The sequence below is a fragment of the Rhinoraja longicauda genome, chromosome 3 (genome assembly GCF_053455715.1).
Source record: "Rhinoraja longicauda isolate Sanriku21f chromosome 3, sRhiLon1.1, whole genome shotgun sequence".
NCBI lineage: Eukaryota > Metazoa > Chordata > Chondrichthyes > Rajiformes > Arhynchobatidae > Rhinoraja > Rhinoraja longicauda.
In genome coordinates, this window is record NC_135955.1 from 66,775,230 (window position 1) to 66,796,318 (window position 21,089).

General features: G+C 42.4%; 1 protein-coding gene across 1 annotated transcript in view; it reads right to left on the reverse strand.

Moving 5' to 3' along the window:
- dmxl1 (Dmx like 1) overlaps positions 1-21,089 on the reverse strand; it is a 156,842-nt gene that overhangs the window by 117,350 nt on the left and 18,403 nt on the right. Inside the window, exons 2-3 of the mRNA XM_078396297.1 lie at positions 10,817-10,942; positions 2,700-2,777 (exon numbers count right to left, since the gene is read on the reverse strand). Of these exons, the coding sequence (XP_078252423.1) occupies positions 2,700-2,777; positions 10,817-10,942 (204 nt within the window). The remainder of the gene's footprint in view (positions 1-2,699; positions 2,778-10,816; positions 10,943-21,089) is intronic.

Here is a 21,089-nt window from a genome sequence, read left to right on the forward strand (position 1 = left end):
CAGTTGTATCATCAATGAAGATAAGTGAGCCATACCTTGAGCCATACAGGCGCAGGCCATCAAGAAATGGATCGAAAACTTTCTAACCAAACGACACCAGAAGGTATTAGTCGACGGTCAATCTTCATCCAGATGTCCAGTGTCTTCAGGAGTACCCCAGGGTACTGTCCTGGGCCCCCTGCTCTTTCTACCCTACTTAAATTACCTTTCAACTTGTGTAACATCTGAGGTCAGATTATTCGCAGATGATCTGATTCTCTACAGATCCTTACACTCTCTGAATGACTGCGATACCCTTCAACAAGACATCAATTCACTCTGCAAGTGGGAATCTTCTTGGCAGATGAAATTCAACAAATCCAAGTGCTATGTCATAAGAATGACCCACAAGAAGAATTTTCATCATTATCAGTACTTCATGGGAAACTCTGCACTCTAGGAGGTAAAACATCACCCCTAATTGGGTATCGAACTGTCAGACAACCTCAGCTGGGCAAAACATATTAACCAAGCTATCTCAAGCTCAAACAAAATCCTTGGTTTCCTGCGACAAAATTTCTGGAACTGTACAAAATCCACAAAGGACATTGCTTACAAAATGACTAGTACGTCCAAGACTGGAATACTGTAGTGCCATTTGGGATCCCTACCAAGTGACCCACATTAACAACCTTGAGAAGGTCCAGAGAAGAGCTGCCAGGTTTGTAACCGGTGACTATAGAAAGACCAGTAGTGTCACAGAAATGCTTCATGAACTCAAATGGGACACCCTCCAAAGACGCCGTATAATATCCAGGCTTACTGCAGTCTACAAAGAAACCCACTCATTAGCTCCATCCAACATTGCCCATCTTTCATAGTCGGAACAACAGACCAGGAACTCAACTAAATCAAGCCTTGAATTATAAAACCATCAAGACCAACAAAGACTGTTTCCGCTACTCGCTGTACCCCAGAACCATCCCTGTTTGGAATCCTTTGCCAATATAAAATCTGCTGCTGATATTAAATCTTTTAAACTGTTGCTTGCAAACACTACATTTTAAATCTGCAACTGCATGCATGAGGGACTGCACGTTTGTAGCCCAACAGCTGCAGTTGGTGCAGTATCAACAAGACAAGACACCCCTACCACCGTGTTTCACAGATGAGGTAGTATGCTTTGGATCTTGGGCAGTTCCTTCTCTTCTCCATATTTTGCTCTTGCCATCACTCTGATATAAGTTAATCTTCATCTCATCTGTATACAAAGACCTTTTTGCAGAACTGTGGTTGCTCTTTTAAGTACTTCTTGGCAAACTGTAACCTGGCCATCCTATTTTTGCGGCTAACCAGTGGTTTGCATCTTGCAGTGCAGCCTCTGTATTTCTGTTCATGAAGTCTTCTGCATTCAATGGTCATTGACAAATCCACACCTGACTCCTGAAGAGTGTTTCTGATCTGTCGGACAGGTGTTTTGGGATTATTTTTTATTATAGAGAGAATTCTTCTGTGGAGGTCTTCCTTGGCCTGCCAATCCCCTTTGCATTTAGTAAGCTCACCAGTGCTCTCTTCCTTCTTAATGATGTTCCAAACAGTTGATTTTGGTAAGCCTAAGGTTTGGCTGATGTCTCGAACAGTTTTATTCTTGTTTCTCAATCTCATAATGGCTTCTTTGACTTTCATTGGCACAACTTTGGTCCTTATGTTGATAAACAGCAATAAAAGTTTCCAAAGGTAATGGAAAGACTGGAAGAGAGCTCTCTTATACCTGCATTAAGGAGCCATTTAAACACACCTGAGCAATTACAAACATCTGTGAAGCCATGTGTTCCAAACATTAGTGTCCTGAAATGGGGGGACTATGTATAAACACAGCTGTAATTTCTACATGGTGAAACCAAAATGTATAAAAATATTCTTTAATAAAATCTGACAATGTGCACTTTAACCACATTAAATTTTTTCTATTACAAATCTCAAATTGGGGAGTACAGAGGCGAATAAAATAATGATGGGTCTTTGTCCCAAACATTATGGAGGGAACTGTATGCTGAACCTCCTCTTTTCAACTGCCATGCCAGAGGAAGCTATAGCAACAGATACAATTATAACTTTCAAAAGACATTTGGACAGACATATGGAAGGGTTTAAAGAGATAAGAGTCAAATGCAGACAAATGGGACCAACCCTGAATACCAATTTGGTTACTTTGAACAAGGTGGGTTGAAAGGCCCATTTCCCTTTTGTATAGTTCCATGATTCTACCGTCTGTTCTTTGGGAGCAGGGTAGACATGCAAATGTGAATGGGCACTTGGCAAGGGGAATTGTATTGTACTTGTTAAACCAAGTTTGTTGGAATCTACCCAGACGTGTAGCTCAAAAGGTATAGCTCAACAATAGTGCACGGGGAAAGATTATGGTGAGGGTGCAGTGTTCCTGAAGTACGAGGGAGGACTTTTATGGGGGAGGGTAAACGATGTAGAGGATAGCGAGTGCCTGAGGAACTAAAAGGCAGCATAATTGGGGCAATTAACAGGAAAAAACAACATCAATGATAGGATTAGAAACTCCACCATGCATCATGGAAAAAAAAAGTGCTCCAATACTATCAAATATATACTCAGCAGATACCAAAAGAAATAATGTTGAAACACATCAACATTTATGAATACATTTTTTTCAGTGGGTTAAATGTAAACAGACTATCTCCACTTACCGTAGAATGCTTACTTTTCCAATTTAAAAGGGGAATAGGCTCAAAAATGCAAACTACATTTCCATATGATGCTGCAATCTGTGGAGGAATCATATGCAAATGTTTTAGTAATTAATTTATAATTCTCACAATGACATGGGGTCTATTGATGCCAGAAAAATTGACAGAATCACAAAATAAGTTGTCCCTATATTCTAGGTTCACTTGTTATCACTTCCATATTAATATAAATAGAAAAGCTAAATTAGAAAAGCAAAATCAATTAGAAAAATGAGATTTAATTTGCTATTTTCTTCCCAACCCCCCCCAATCTTTGTTCAAGTTAAGGTAATGTTCTTCAGGAGACCAAAATGTAAAAGCAATTTGGGCAGCAATAAATTACCTGTGGGAGTGATGAATGGGCCCTCTAAAAATAATGGGTCGGAGCAAAACAAAGGAAATAATGAAAACGTACGAAAAGGCATTGCAATGGCAGAGAATTTGCATCTCGTCTTGAAAAATCAGGTAGGCCAAAATAACCCAGGTAAGGAGTTCATAGAGTATTTTTGAGATTGTTTCTTAAAACAGCATATACTGAAGCCAATGCGAAACCATGTTACACCAGATCTTGAATTGTGAATGTCAGAACATTAATGACCACCCACTGAAGTTGCTCCAAGTTAACTGCAATCATAACACGACTGAATTTCATATTCAGTTTGAGGAAGAAAATTATGTATAAAGCTAGTATTTTATACACAGGCAATAACGAGAGCATTCTCCGTGGATTGTCACCTTGCATGGTGGAGAAGCTTGTGTGGTCTCGAGATCCTCAGAGCGATGCCGTCTGGAGCTATGCTCCTGGCAAGACACCCATGGCGGTAAGGCCGAGGGGGAGGTCCCTGACAAAGAGCAATCCAACCAAGACCTCAATGGTGGAACAGGCGGAGGATGATGGCTGACTTTAGAGGAGCGTCACAACGGCTGGGAAGGCAGATGAAGGCTGCGGCAGAAAAGGGTCCCCGATCATCTTGGACTCCATGCCACTGGATCCTGATCCAGATCTATCAAGGAACGTGTGGTGGCTGTCTGTGCACCAGTCTCCCCACGTTAAACAAAGTCACACACAGGCGTCCTAAAAGGACAGTCATACTCGCTTCGAGTGACCGCCGATAAACGGGGGCATTAAAGTACTAGGTGAAAGGAATCCAAATATTAAGTGATTTGTCAATTGGCAGACAATTTTGTGAATCTTTCAGAATATTAAGAACATATATATTGCAATCAATTTTCATTATAATAATGGAAGATTCTAAATCAGGAATTACAAGGTTTAAAATTAGTATCACCAGGAAGGTGACACTGAAAAAACTGTTGAAGTGGCTTGTTGACAAGTCCCTGGGTGCCGATGGATTTCATTCTAGAGTCTTCCAATAACTGGCTAGCAAGGTAACAGATGCATTGGCTCTAACTTTTCAATTTCCCCTCAATTCAGGAAACATGCTACTGAATTGGGAAACAGTAAGTGTAACTTATCTTTATTCAAAAAGGGGGAATGAAACAAAACTGCTGAGCAGTTAGCTTAATATCTATAGTTAAAATATTAGATTCTTTTATTCAAGAATGTCATGGCAAGGCACCTTGAAAAATTAAAGGTGATCAGGCAAAGTCAACATGGTTTTGTGAAATGACAATCATATTTTAACATTTTCTTAGAATTGTTTGAAGAAGAAATGTATACTGTGGATAAAGGTGAACCAATGGATGTATTGTATTCTACTTGGAGTTCCAGAAGACATTACATACAGTGCCACTTCAAAGGTAACTGTGCAAAAAAAGGCAATTGATAATAGAAATAAATGTACTGGTGTGGATTAAAATTGGCTGGCTATCTGGAAACAAAAAATTGGCCTTTTTCTGGTTGCAATGAGGGCTAATCTGGTGTAATCTGTGGAGTATCTTCAAATTGATATTTGATTTGTATGAAAGCCCAGAAGGTATGATTGTTATATTTTACTGATGTACAAGATTAAATAGGAAACTGAGTTTTGAAACGGAAACTAAGGGGCTACAAAGGGATACAATTAGATTAACCAGGTGGAAGATATCCTGCCTGATTCCTGTACCAAAGAGGACCCATCTCAGCTCCTCCAATGACTACAGACCAGTGGCGCTGACTTCGCACATCAAGTTCCTGGCGAGGCTGGTGCTCACTCATCTGTGACCCCTGGTTAAACCCTAGCTGGACCCCCCCTGCAGTTCGCTTACCAAACTAAGTTGAGGACGCCATCATCCACCTGCGCCATCATCCACCTGCTCCATCGTTCTTATGCCCACCTGGATAGGCCGGGAAGCACTGTGAGAATCATGTTTTTTTACTTCTCCCGAGTCTTTAACGCCACCGGGCCTGCACTCTGAGGGAGCAAACTAACGAAGATGCAGGTGAATGCCCCTTTGGTGTTCTGGATCACCAATTACCTGACTGGACGACCACAGTATATCACGCTACAGAATGGTGTCTAGGACATGGTAGTGAGCAACACCGGGGCCCCACAGGGGATGGTCCTCTCACCCTTCCTGTTCACCATCTACACCTTGGACTTCAGATATAGCTCGGACTCCTGCCACTTGCAGAGGTTTTCGGATGACTCTGCAATTGTGGCTGCATCAGCTAGGGGAGGGAAGCGGAATACAGAGGTGTAGTCAATAACTTTGTTGAGTGGTGTGGGCTGATTCACCTGCAGCTCAAAAGACTTGGTGGTGGACTTTAGGAGGAAAGGAACACCCCTGTCTCCATCAAGGGTGTGGATGTGCAGTTTACCAAGGAGTACAAGTGCTTTGTAGTTTACCTGGACAATAAACTGGCCTGGTCCAGGAACGTTGAGGCACTGATTAAGAAGGGACAGGGCCATCTGTACTTTCTGATGAGGCTCCACTCTTTCAACATCTGCAGTAAGATGCTGCAGATGATCTACCAATTGGTGGTGGCCAGTGCCAGCTTCTTCACTGTCGTGTGCTGAGGCAGCAGGACGAAGGCCGTGGACGCCAACACGATTAACAGGCTCATCAGGAAGGCTGGCTCCATCTTGGGGGCAGAGTTGGATTCATGGGAGATGGTCTGGAAGGGGATCTCTGAAAATACAGCTCGGTCCCTCCACGACACACTGGTCAACCTGAGGAGTATCTTCAGCAACAGATTGGTTCCATCAAGATGCAGATCTTTTTTTCCCTGTGCCTATCAAACTGTACAACTCCTCCCCCTTTTGCCTTGGGGTAGGCTGACTCCCCTCCTCCACCCTATCTTTGCACATCCCCAATCCTTTCCACTCGTATCGTATGTGAATGGGCAAATGGAGTATAATACAAGAGAATGTAAAATTGTCCATTTTGCGATGTAAACGTAGGCAGTGTTGATAATTGGCCGTTTAGAGAGCAAATGCAAAATTGAAATTTCATAAACATGCTGTTGCAGCAATTCACAAATTCTGGAAATGAAGTAGTGAAAGCATTTGAGTATAAATCTTTAATAATTAGCTCATCTCCAGTTCATCTAATCTTAACAGTTTTCAGCTTTTCAAGTACAATTAATTTCAGCCAAATTTCCATGGCTTATTCAGCTAAAACTATTCAATAAACTGTGGAACTCTACAAACACCTGTACAATCATTTAACATGTCTCTCCAACTGTGTCACATTCATAATGATTAATGTAGAAACAGTAGTGTTACAAAAGCAGAAGCCCAAAATCCCACAAACAGCAAGGAAAGAAAAAGCAAATTAATCTATTTTGATTGTAATCACAAGGTTTGAAGAAGACTATGGTCATTTAATAGAACAATTTAGCCTCTGTTTAACTTTGGACTGAGAAAATTGCTAGTGGCAGTAGGGAACATATTTCAACTTCTGTTAGCCCTTTGTTGGCCTCAATAAGGGTGAAAGAAATTAGTTTAGAAATGGAGAACTGAAATGAATCTTCCTCCGCCCACCCCATGATCTGTTTTCTTCACACTTCATATTTTCTTTCTTCACTTCATTTCCTGAAGGCATCCACCAACACTGGGGAATGCTTTCAAGATTCATCTTCCAATCAGCTCTCACCACATCGGAACCTTCTGACCTGTTGGCCAATTTTGGAAGGGACATGCGAGAATGTACACCATTTTTTAATGCGTTACTGGAAAGTAATTAAAACAACTACCACAGTATCTTCTCCTCTCTTGTCAAGGATGTCAAATGTAAAAATTGAATTACTATTGAGCAGAAATGATTCACAGTTAAGAGTTGGCTTGGGTTTTCCAATTGAACCAATTTCTTAACAATGATATATTGGTCCAGCATGTTAATATGAGACTTACACTGAATCATCTTGAGAATTATAAAAGAACCAGGTGAATTGTATAATTTCAAAAGTTGGAACTGAGAAAAATTGGTGCTTTCTTTGTAAAAAAAAAAGCAGCCTTGTACCAGATAATTTTAGCACTGAAAAAACTGATCCACTGCTGAAACGTTATTTCACTAGAAGCATTGACAAATGAAAATGATATCACATGACAAATTGAAATAATTGGTTATGATTATTATTCCCATGACCTTTCAACTCCATCTTTCTTCAGGTGATTTTTTTCTTATATAGATTGGGGAGAAGATTTGTGTTTCTGTGGTTACACATGCAATCCCATGAGAGCATGTCATCTTTAATTAGTTAACCTGGATTTTAGCAAGGTTTCTGATACGGTACCAGATGGCAAGCTGGTCAAAACAAAATTAATAACCCTGGATCTAAGGGAGAGTGACAAATTGGATCTACAATTCTCGATGGTAATGATTATCCACGTTTCCATATTTGATCCCTTGTTTTCTAATGTACCTATTAAATGATATGTAGAGTTTATGGTACAACTAATTTGTATTCAAAATAAAAATTGGCAGATAGATATAGATGGGCTTGTCAGTTTTGACAATGTCCAGAGAAGTGAGGCAATGTATTTTGCAAAAATGCAACAAGGCAAGGCAATGCATAACAAATTAGAAAATGCAGAGAGATGTGGAAGAAGAGGGATCTTAAGAACTAAGAGGAAATATTAATAAAGGGGTTATAAAGGAAAATAGAAACAAAATTCTGGAGGAACTGAGCAGGCCATTTGATGTGGACAGAAAACATTTTAGGCATGATCTTTCTTCAGACACTTTATAATGATAAATTGTTTCTTTTCCTGCATTAACTGAGGCAAGGAATTAAAAAAAGATACAAATTGCTGTGGTGTCAACTATACAGGCAGCATTTTTGGAGAACTTGGATAGATAACGTTTCAGGTTAGGCCAATATTTCAGGCTGATTGTGGTGGGGGTTGGGCATGGGGGGAGGGGGAGGGAGACAAAGGACAAAGAGAAGAGGGTTGGGGCAAGCTAAATCCTAGCTAGTGATAGGAGGATGCAGGTGAGTGGAGTTTTTGATAGGCAGATGGTTGAATAAAGGCCAGAGATGAAAAGAGAAAAGGTGTGAAATAAGATTAGGAGAAATGTGAATTATGAAGCCCAAGGAAGGAATACAGGTGGAAGAGAGGGTGGGGAGATGTGGGACACAGGGGAGGGGAAGGTTGTAGATGGTTACCTAAAATTGGAGAATTCATTGTTCATATTGTTAGGATGTAAAGTACCCAAGCGGAAGATAAGGTGCTGTTCCTTCAATGTGTGTGTGGCCCCACTCTGGTAATAGAAGCAGCCTAGACTGTGGGCGGCACGGTAGCGCAGCGGTAGAGTTGCTGCTTTACTGTGAATGCAGCGCCGGAGACTCAGGTTCGATCCTGACTACGGGTGCTGCACTGTAAGGAGTTTGTACGTTCTCCCCGTGACCTGCGTAGGTTTTCTCCGAGATCTTCGGTTTCCTCCCACACTCCAAAGACGTACAGGTATGTAGGTTAATTGGCTGGGTAAATGTAAAAAAATTGTCCCTAGTGGGTGTAGGATAGTGTTAATGTACGGGGATCGCTGGGCGGCACGGACTTGGAGGGCCGAAAAGGCCTGTTTCTGGCTGTATATATATGATATGATATGATAGGACCGAAATGTCAGAAGAGGAATGGGAAGGGGGGTTAAAATGCATTCAGTAGATCCTGGCAGACTGAGTGCAAATGTTAGGCGAAATGGTCAGCAATTGTATGCTTAGTATCTCCAATGGACTGGTGGCCACATTGGGAACACCCGGTGCAGGAGATTGTTAGAGGAGGTGCCACTGTACATCTGTCTCACCTGGAAAAACTGCTGGGGAATTTCTATCTCTTCTCACAAGGAATACAAAAGCAGCTTGGGTTAGAGCTTGAGGACTAAATTACAAATTTGGAGAAGGCTAATGTTGCGACGGCAATGTCAAGAAATTCTGAACAAAAAACAGTTATCAAGTTTAGAAGTCTCAGATTTGGTGGCATGCTTCGATAAATCCAATTTAGCATCAAATTGTAGTTAACATTTTCAGGCTGGCCCACTGCATCGTTTACTTGTGTATATAAGTTCAAAGAACACTAATACTGTATGTGCCTTTTAAAAATGATGAAAGTTTTCAAAGATATGCATGGTTCCACTTAAACAATCCCCTGACACCAATTTCCATAGCAATTAACTATGTTTCCGAGGAATGAAGGTCAATGTACCAGATGTGTGTGTATGTAGGCAATGGCGGAGAAATGATAAATGCATTACACAGCAAGACACTTTCATCAATAACTTTGAAGGGCAAAAACTGACAATGTTGTTACATATCTACCACTATTGTATTAACATTACAATCTTGGTTCAGTTACAACTTGACAATTTTCTATATTAAGTTTCATTTCCAAGGTCTTAGCAATCTATATTGCTCACCCTTCTTAATTGTGCATCTTCTGCACAGCTTCCTTGGGTATCCATAATATTTTTATTTACAAATCTAAATCACTGATGCAAATTAGAAATGCATCTTGCATCACCAATTCTTTATCACCATATTTGTTGGGTCTGGACCCGAAACGTCACCATTCCTTGTGTCCAGAGATGCAGCCTGTCCCGCATATCATACAACTTCCCACAACCTAATAGAGATATTATTATCTCCAAGAAAGAAAGGGTTTGATCAGGCCAAATTTCCTATCTTAATCCATGCCTGTCTGTCTGTCTGTCTACCTATATATCTAAAACTGTTTATTTATTTGTTTGCTCATGCCTGTGATGCAACCTTATTTTTGTGCCCCTGTCACACGATAGCGTGATAATTTTAGGACCACCTTACTCACCATTGATTGTTGTTATATTTTAAAAGTTATTCACTTTTTAAACTTTAATAAATCACTTTTTAAACTTTAATAAATTTGATTGGCTCTACTACCACCCCCCCCTCCTCTACCCATATCTGTAACAGAATCCAAAATCCGCTGACAAACATTCTCACTCTTCACAACTCCACCAATGTTGGTGTTGTCTGCAAAGTTACTAACCAACCCATCTACATTTATTTCCAAATCATAAATGAGAAAAACAGAAATCCTCGCACAAATCTCTGCAGAACAATACTGGTCACAGACATCCAAATGTGAGTAAATCCCATTTCGAGAAAATCTCACAAACAGCTTCCCAACCACTGATGTGAGGCTCATCAACCAACAATTTCCTGGATTATCTCTACTTCCCTTAAGCAAAGAAATGTGATGGGAAGATCTACATTACTGTCTAAATCCATCCTCATACATTGAGAGGTTGGTAATATTTAATATATATTTTAGTTTTGTTCACTGGATGTGGGCAGTGCTACATTTCCTGCTAATTCCTACTTGCTGAAATGCTGGTTCTGGCTTTCTACCAGAATCACCTTGTTGTTCACACAAAGATGATCTTAGAAGCGCTGGAGAGAAATGTTATTAAATTATTAGTTATGAATGCGAAGCCAAGACAAGGAAGGTTGGAGACAAATCAAACATGATGTAACCAAATGAAAAAATAGGCTAAGTTGAATGACACCTTCCTCATGTACTTCTTGCCTCCAGCTATGATGTTGTTGCAGTGGCCAAACAAACAAAATCAGAACATAACTCGGGTTAAATATAAAGGACAGTCACCAAAACCCCCCAAAAATTCAATTGTTACGTAAGTTTTCCAAAACATTCATGTACCTTTCCTTCCTGCATGGAGCAATCAATACATCCAACTTGAATATTTCCATGTTTGGCACCAGGGATAATTTGAAGTCTTTCAAAATCACTGGCTAAAATGACAATGTCACATCCCGAGGCATAGGCCTGTTAAAACATTAAAAATAAAAGGTTAGTAAAAAGAACAACAAATTGAGAAAATTAAAAATATTGTTTTTCTGCAATGTAAACATAAATTCAAATTTTGCAATACTTGCATTCTTTCAAGTGTTACGATTTAATTTATATGAATATTGAAAGTCATGTTATTTAGCACTTTACAATATCTCACGTTACACACAAGTTCATTTTTCTTGGAAAGAGCCCTTAAATGAGCTTTATTATAGCTTAGATACAGTATGGAAGCAGGCCATTTGCCCACCAAGTTCACGACGACCATAGATCACTCATTATTTTTACCTGATCCTACTTTCTCATCAACTGCCTGCATCGAGCAATTTTTACAGGGGTCAATTAACCTACAAACCTGCATGTCTTTGGAATGTTTGAGGAAACTGGAGCACCCGGAGGAAACCCACGTGGTCACAAGGAGAACATGCAAACTCCACACAGAAAGCACCCGAGGTCAGGGTCCAACCTGGCTCTCCAGCGCTGAGAGGCAACAGGTCTACCAGCTCTTCCACTGTGGTGTCTTAAATTACTTAGGTGACTAAAATCACATAATGGAATAATACATACCATCATAATACATACACAGGTGGTTTTAAACTAAATAGTGTGGGGGGGGGGGGGGGGGTTCAAATGGGATAGACAAGGATGGAGTTAAAGGGAAAGAAGTATAGGAAAAATTAAGAAACACCCCAGAATTAACGGGACAGAAAGCTCACGGAGAGAATGGCAAAGTGTAATAAGAATCGACGTGGAAGCTGAGATGAGCAAAGGATTAAAAGTACTATATATGAATGCGCGAAGTATGAGAAGTAAAGTGGATGAGCTTGATGCTCAGTTAGAGATTGGTAGGTATGACATTGTGGGATTACAGAGACGTGGCTGCAGAAGGATCAGGACTAGGAAATGAATATTCAGGGTTATACATCCTACAGAAAGGACCGGCAGGTGGGCAGAGGTGGGGTTGCTCTGTTGGTGAGGGATAGAATTCAGTCCCTTGCGAGGGGTGACATTGGGACTGACGATGTAGAGTCACTGTGGATAGAGTTGAGGAATTGTAAAATTGGCATGTCACAAATGTAATGCTACGGTGGTCATGGGAGATTTCAACATGCAGGTAGACTAGGAAAATCAGGTTGGTAATGGACCCCAGGAAAGAGAGTTTGTGGAGTGTCTCCGAGATGGATTCTTAGAACAGCTTGTACTGGAGCCTACCAGGGAGAAGGCAATTCTGGATTTAGTGTTATGTAAGGAACCTGACCTAATAAGGGGACTCGAGGTAAATGAGCCATTAGGAGGCAGTGACCACAATATGATAAGATTTACTCTACAAATTGAGAGGGAGAAGGGAAAATTGGAGGTGTCAGTATTACAGTATAGCAAAGGGGATTACAGAGGCATGAGGCAGGAGCTGGCCAAAATTGACTGGAAGGAGGCCCTAGCAGGGAAGACTGTGGAACAGCAATGGCAGGTATTCCTGGGAATCATGCAGAAGTTGCAGGATCAATTTATCCCAAAGAGGAGGAAAGATTCTAAGGGGAGTAAGAGGCACCCGTGGCTGACAAGGGAAGTCAAGGACAGCATAAAAATAAAAGGGAAGAAGTATAACATAGCAAAGCAGAGTGGGAAGCCAGAGGATTGGGACTCTTTTAAAGAGCAACAGAAGATAACTAAAAAGGCAATATGGGGTGAAAAGATGAGGTACAAGGGTAAACTAGCCAATAATATAAAGGAGGATAGTAAAGGCTTTTTTAGGTATGTAAAAAGGAAAAAAATAGTCAAGGCAAATGTGGGTCCCTTGAAGACAGAAGCAGAGGAATTTATTATGGGGAACAAGGAAATGGCAGACGAGTTGAACCGGTACTTTGGATCTGTCTTCACTAAGGAGGATACAAACAATCTCCTAGATGTTCTAGTGGCCAGAGATCCTAGGGTGACAGAGGAACTGGAGGAAATCCACATTAGGCAGGAAAAAGTTTTGGGTAGACTGATGGGACTCAAGGCTGATAAATCCCCAGGGCCTGATGGTCTGCATCCCAGGGTGCTTAAGGAGGTGGCTCTAGAAATTGTGGACGCATTAGTGATTATTTTCCAATGTTCTATAGATTCCGGGTCAGTTCCTGTGGATTGGAGGGTAGCTAATGTTATCCCACTTTTCAAGAAAGGAGGGAGAGAGAAAACGGGAAATTATAGACCAGTTAGTCTGACATCAGTGGTGGGGAAGATGCTGGAGTCAATTATAAAAGACGAAATTGCGGAGCATTTGGATAGCAGTAACAGGATCGTTCCGAGTCAGCATGGATTTACGAAGGGGAAATCATGCTTGACTAATCTACTGGAATTTTTTGAGGATGTAACTAGGAAAATTGACAGGAGAGAGCCGGTGGATGTGGTGTACCTCGACTTTCAGAAAGCCTTCGACAAGGTCCCACATAGGAGATTGGTGGGCAAAATTAGAGCACATGGTATTGGAGGTAGGGTACTGACATGGATAGAAAGTTGGTTGACAGACAGAAAGCAAAGAGTGGGGATAAATAGGTCCCTTTCAGAATGGCAGGCAGTGACTAGTGGGGTACCGCAAGGCTCGGTGTTGGGACCGCAGCTATTTACAATATACTGGGATGAAGGGATTAAAAGTACCATTAGCAAATTTGCAGATGATACAAAGCTGGGTGGCAGTGTGAACTGTGAGGAAGATGCTATGAGGTTGCAGGGTGACTTGGACAGGTTGTGTGAGTGGGCGGATGCTTGGCAGATGCAGTTTAATGTGGATAAGTGTGAGGTTATCCACTTTGGTGGTAAGAATAGGAAGGCAGATTATTATCTGAATGGTGTCAAGTTAGGAAAAGGGGGCGTACAACGTGATCTGGGTGTCCTAGTGCATCAGTCACTGAAAGGAAGCATGCAGGTACAGCAGGCAGTGAAGAAAGCCAATGGAATGTTGGCCTTCATAACAAGAGGAGTTGAGTATAGGAGCAAAGAGGTCCGTCTGCAGTTGTACAGGGCCCTAGTGAGACCGCACCTGGAGTACTGTGTGCAGTTTTGGTCTCCAAATTTGAGGAAGGATATTCTTGCTATTGAGGGCGTGCAGCATAGGTTTACATGGTTAATTCCCGGAATGGCGGGACTGTCATATGTTGAAAGACTGGAGCGACTAGGCTTGTATACACTGGAATTTAGAAGGATGAGAGGGGATCTTATCGAAACGTATAAGATTATTAAGGGGTTGGACACATTAGAGGCAGGAAACATGTTCCCAATGTTGGGGGAGTCCAGAACCAGGGGCCACAGTTTAAGAATAAGGGATAGGCCATTTAGAACAGAGATGAGGAAAAACCTTTTCAGTCAGAGAGTTGTAAATCTGTGGAATTCTCTGCCTCAGAGGGCAGTGGAGGCCAATTCTCTGAATACATTCAAGAGAGAGCTAGATAGAGCTCTTAAGGATAGCGGAGTCAGGGGGTATGGGGAGAAAGCAGGAACGGGGTACTGATTGAGAATGATCAGCCATGATCACATTGAATGGCGGTGCTGCCTCGAAGGGCCGAATGGCCTACTCCTGCATCTATTGTCTATTGTCTATAAAGGTAAGAATACACTAATGGGAGTTATCTACAGATCTCCCAAACAGTAGCCTGGATATAAGGATGTAAGTTGCAGCAGGAGTTCAAATTGGCATGTAACAAAGGTAATGCCACTGTGGTTATGGGGATTTCAATATGCAGGTGGACTGGGAAAATCAGGTTGGTTCTGGACCCCAAGAAAGGGAGTTTGTAGAGTGCCTCTGGGATGGATTCTTAGAGCAGCTTGTACTGGAGCCTACCAGAGAGAAGGCAATTCTGGATTTAGTGTTGTCCAATGAACCAGATTTAATAAGGGAACTCAAGGTAAAGGAACCGCTTGGAGGTAGTGACCATAATATGACTAGTTTTAATCTGCAATTTGAGAGGGAGAAGGTTAAACCAGAAATGTCAGTGCTGCAGTTGAACAAAGGGGGCTATGAAGCATGAGAGAGGAGCTGGCCAAGGTTAAATGGAAAAGGATCCTAGCAGGAATAACGGTGGAACAGCAATGGCAGGAATTTCTGGGCATAATCCAGAAAATGCAGGATCATTTCATTCCAAAGAGGAAGAAAGATTCTAAGTGGAGTAAGAGGCAACCATGGCTGACAAGGGAAGTTAGAGATGAAATAAAACTAAAAGAAAAGATGTATAAGATAGCAAAGAGTAGCGGGAAGCCAGAGGATTGGGCAACTTTCAAAGGACAACAGAAGATAGCAAAAAGGGCAATACGGGCTGAAAAGATGAGGTACAAAGCGAAGCTGGCCAAGAATATAAAGAAGGACAGTAAAAGCTTCTTTAGGTAAGTTAAGAGAAAAAGATTAGTAAAGACAAATGTGGGTCCCTTGAAGGCAGAAACGGGTGAAATTATTATGGGTAACAAGGAAATGGCGGAAGGGTTGAACAGGTACTTCGGATCTGTCTTCACTAAGGAAGACCCAAACAATCTCCCAGATGTACTAATGGACAGAGAATCAAGGGAGACAGAGGAACTGAAAGAAATTTGCATTACGTGAGAAATAGTATTGGGTAGACTGATGGAACTGAAGGCTGATAAATCCCCAGGGCCTGATGGTCTGCTTCCCAGGGTACTCATGGAGGTGGCTCAAGAAATCGTGGACGCATTGGTGATCATTTTCCAATGTTCAATGGATTCAGGATCAGTTCCTGTGGATTGGAGGGTAGCTAATGTTACCCCACTTTTCAAGAAACAAGCGAGAGAAAACGGGGGATTTTTGACCAGTTAGCCTGACATCGGTGGTGGGGAAGATGCTGGAGTCAATTATTAAAGAGAAAATAATGGCACATTTGGATAGCGGTAAAAGGATTGGTCCAAGTCAGCATGGATTTATGAAGGGGAAATCCTGTATGACTAATCTTCTGGCATTTTTTGAGGATGTGACAAGTAAAATGAATGAAGGAGAGCCAGTAGATGTAGTGTATCTAGACTTTCAGAAAGCCTTTGATAAGGTCCCACATGGGAGGTTGGTGAGCAAAATTAGAGCACATGGTATTGGGGGTAGGGTATTGACATGGATAGAAAATTGGTTGGCAGACAGGAAGCAAAATGTAGAAATAAACGGGTCCTTTTCAGAATGGCAGGCAGTGGAGAGTGGAGGGCCGCAAGGCTCGGTGCTGGGGCCGTAACTATTTACAATATAGATTAATGATTTAGATGATGGAATTAGAAGTGACACTAGCAAGTTTGTGGATGACACAAAGCTGGGTGGCAGTGTGAACTGCGAAGAGGATGTTAGGAGGTTGCAGGGTGAGTGAGTGGGCAGATGCAGTATAATGTAGATAAATGTGAGGTTATCCACTTTGGCGGCAAAAATAAGGAGGCAGATTATTATCTCAATGGTGTCAGATCAGGTAAAGGGGAAGTGCAATGAGACCTTGGTACACCAGTCACTGAAAGTAAGCATGCAGGTACAGCAGGCAGTGAAGAAAGCTAATGGCATGTTGGCCTTCATAACGAGAGGATTTGAGTACAGGTGCAGCGTAGGTTCACATAGAAACATAGAAACATAGAAAATAGGTGCAGGAGTAGGCCATTCGGCCCTTCGAGCCTGCACCGCCATTCAATATGATCATGGCTGATCATTCAGCTCAGTAGACTGTACCTGCCTTCTCTCCATACCCCCTGATCCCTTTAGCAAAAAGGGCCACATCTAACCCCCTCTTAAATATAGCCAATGAACTGGCCTCAACTACCTTCTGTGGCAGAGAATTCCACAGACTCACCACTCTCTGTGTGAAGAAATGTTTTCTCATCTCGGTCCTAAAAGACTTCCCCCTTATCCTTAAGCTGTGACCCCTGGTTCTGGACTCCCCCAACATCGGGAACAATCTTCCCGCATCTAGCCTCTCCAACCCCTTAAGAATTTTATATGTTTTATATGTTTCTATAAGATCCCCCCTCAGTCTTCTAAATTCCAGCGAGTATAAGCCCAGTCTATCCAGTCTTTCCTCATATGAAAAAGGGGCGTGGCTGTGTTCTGCAGCTGCGGCTCACCGGCAGTCTCTCCGTTTTTTTTGTTGTGTTTTTTAGTCAATGTTGATGTTAAATGTACGTTTTGTTTTATTTTTAATTCTGTGTATGTAGGGGGGTGGTGGGGGGGTTGGGGGAAACCTTTTTTTAAATCTCCTCCTCAACGGAGATGCGACCTTTACCGTGTCGTATCTCCGTTCGCGCTACGGCCTAACATCGTGGAGTCGGCGGCCTCCAGCTGGGATCGACCTCGAAGACTCCGGTCGCAGGGCCTGGACTTACCATCTCGGAGGCTTCGGCCGTGGGCCCTGCAGACCGCAACATCGGGAGCTCGCAGGTCCCTGGCTGGCGACCGGCTTTTGGGAGCTCCAGCCGCAGCAGCTTCGACCGCCCCGAAGCACGAGGCACGATCAACCCGCCCGCAGGCCCTTCATCACCCTGCGTGGCTCGGCCGCAGCACTTTACATCGCCCGGTGGGGGCTCAGGACTCTCATCGCCCTGCGTGGCTCGGCCGCGGCATTTTCCATCGCCCGGTGGGGGCTCAGAACTTTCATCGGCCTGCTCGGCTCGGCTCGACCCTGGGACTTTCCATCGCCCGGTGGGGGCTTCAAGGGGTTGGGAGCCTCGATCGCCTCGTGGCGCCACGGGAGAAGAACGAGGAGGAGATAAGACTTTGCCTTCCATCACAGTGAGGGTATGCCTAGAGCAATCACTGTGATGGCTGTTTTGTGTAAAAAATTGTATCTGTGTGTCTTGTGTTCTTTAATGTCTACTGCCGGACCCTGACGTGAGAGGACGCTGGCGTTGATTATTCGCCGCTTTTCCGTCAGGATAGTTTGTCTGTTTGTCTGTTTGTTTCTATGTTAATTGTATTTGTAAAGCGCTTTGTGCATGTGTTAAGGCGCTATATAAAATAAATATATTATTATTATTATTATTATTATTATATGTAAGTCCCGCCATCCTAGGGATCAATCTGGTGAACTTTCTCTGTACTCCCTCTAAAGCAAGAACGTCTTTCCTCAGGTTAGGAGACCAAAACTGCACACAATACTCCAGGTGCGGTCTCACCAAGGCCCTGTACAACTGCAGCAGAACCTCCCTGCTCCTAAACTCAAATCCTCTTGCTATGAATGCCAACATACCATTCGCTTTCTTCACTGCCTGCTGCACCTGCATGCTTGCTTTCAATGACTGGTGCACCCAGGTCCCGTTGCATCTCCCCTTCTCCCAATCGGTCACCATTCAGGTAATACTCTGCTTTCCTGTTCTTGCCGCCAAAGTGGATAACCTCACATTTATCCACATTATATTCACGAGGTTAATCCCTGGGATGGAGAGACTGTCATATGAGGAAAGATTGGAAAGACTGGGCTTGTATTCACTGGAGCTTAGAAGGATGAGAGGGGATCTTACAGAGACATATAAAATTATAAAAGGACTAGACAAGCTAGATGCAGGAAAAATGTTCCCAATTTTGGGGGAGTCCAGAACCAGGGGCCACTGTCCAAGAATTAAGGGGAGGCCATTTAAAACTAAGGTGAAAAGAAACTTTTTCACCCAGAGAGTTGTGAATTTGTGGAATTCTCTGCCACAGAAGGCAGTGGAGGCCAATTCACTGGATGACTTTAAGAGAGAGTTAGATAGAGCTCTGGGGGCTAGTGGAGTCAAGGGATAAGGGGAGAAGGCAGGCACAGGTTACTGATTGTAGATGATCAGCCATAATCACAATGAATGGCGGTGCTGGCTCGAAGGGCGAAATGGCCTCCTTCTGCACCCATTTTCAATGTTTCTACAAAGCCAGCAGGTTTGACTTTCATGACACTATTTCTTGTGACATAGGAGACTATTTGACCCATTGAGTCCACAATGGCTCACAGAGCAATCCTAACTACCCTATGTCCTTACTTCCTTGGAACCCACTCTCACTTGTGTTCATTGACTCTCCCACCACTATCAACACAAGTTTTCTTTTCCCACAGTATCTGAAGATGTATCTGAACAAAATCTACAGTCAAAAGAAGAACCTGTAAACTTGGTATTGACATTAGATGTCAGGATTTAATCCAGGGTCCGTGGAGTAATGAAACTGCAGTATTATCTCATGTGCTTCTGTGCTGCCTTTTAAGTCACAGGGATAAGGATAATAGCAATTCCAAACCAGGTTCTGCTTGCTATGTCACGTTAAAAAAAATCCTTAAAAAAAAAAATCATCTCCATTGCAGGTTTAAGATATATGGCTAAAGAAATTAAGAAGCAGGCTTTCAGATTTCTAAGACAGATAAGACCTGTACAAATCCGATAGATTACATTTCAATATGATGGCAACTTCGAGGAATGATTTCTAATGCTTTTGAATAGGATTTAAACTTGCTACAGAGTGTGATAAGAAGCTGAGATTATTCAGGAGAGAAACAAAGCTTAAAGTAAAGTTAGAAATAGAGTCAGCAAATAAATAAGCAGTAAAAGCAAAAGACAATCAGCAGATACATCCAGAATATAGAATGTTAAAAGCCACATATAAAGGCTCTATATTTTTGAACACAAATATTTGTATTTGGTCATGGTCTCATGGCCCTCGCAGAAATGATGCCCTAAACTGGGAATCAAATAATCCACAACATTGAACATTTAGAAAGAGCTGGTGCAAAACTAGCCAATAATATAAAGGAGGATAGTAAAAGCTTTTTTAGGTATGTAAAGAGGAAAAAAATTGTCAAGGCAAATGTGGGTCCCTTGAAGACAGAAGCAGGGGAATATATTATGGGGAAATGGCAGACGAGTTGAACCGGTACTTTGGATCTGTCTTCACTAAGGAAGATACAAGCAATCTCCCAGATGTTCGAGTGGCCAGAGATCCACGGGTGACGGAGGAACTGAAGGAAATCCACATTAGGCAGGAAATTGTGTTGGGTAGACTGATGGGACTGAAGGCTGATAAATCCCCAGGGCCTGATGGTCTGCATCCCAGAGTACTTAAGGAGGTGGCGCTAGAAAGTGTGGATGCATTGGTGATCATTTTCCAATGTTCTATAGATTCAGGATCAGTTCCTGTGGATTGGAGGGTAGCTAATGTTGTCCCACTTTTTAAGAAAGGAGGGAGAGAGAAAACGGGAAATTATAGACCAGTTAGTCTGGTGGGGAAGATGCTGGAGTCAATTATAAAAGACGAAATTGCGGAGCCTTTGGATAGTAGAAACAGGATCGTTCCGAGTCAGCATGGATTTACGAAGGGGAAATCATGCTTGACTAATCTTCTGGAATTCTTTGAGGATGTAACTAGGAAAATTGACAGAGGAGAGCCGGTGGATGTGGTGTACCTTGACTTTCAGAAAGCCTTTGACCAGGTTCCACATAGGAGATTAGTGGGCAAAATTAGAGCACATGGTATTGGAGGTAGGATACTGACATGGATAGAAAATTGGTTGACAGACAGAAAGCAAAGAGTGGGGATAAATGGGGCCCTTTCAGAATGGCAGGCAGTAACTAGTGGAGTACCGCAAGGCTCGGTGCTGGGACCGCAGCTATTTACAATATACATTAATGACTTGGATGAAGGGATTAAAAGTACCAGTAGCAAATTTGCAGATGATACAAAGCTGGGTGGTAGTGTGAACTGTGAGGAAGATGCTATGAGGTTGCAGGGTGACTTGGACAGGTTGTGTGAGTGGGCGTGTGTTAGCCCTTACAGGCGGATGCAAGGCAGATGCGGTTTAATGTGGATAAGTGTGAGGTTTGGTGGACTGTGGGTGACTGAATTTCGTCCAATATTGGATGACAAATAAAGCTATCTTGAATCTTGAATCTTGAAGAATAGGAAGGCAGAGTATTATCTGAATGGCTGAATGGTGTCAAGTTAGGAAAGGGGACGTACAACGAGATCTGGGTGTCCTCGTGCATCAGTCACTGAAAGGAAGCATGCACGTACAATGGAATGTTGGCCTTCATAACAAGAGGAGTTGAGTATAGGAGCAAAGAGGTCCTTCTGCAGTTGTACAGGGCCGTAGTGAGACCGCACCTGATGTACTGTGTGCAATTTTGGACTCCAAATTTGAGGAAGGATATTCTTGCTATTGAG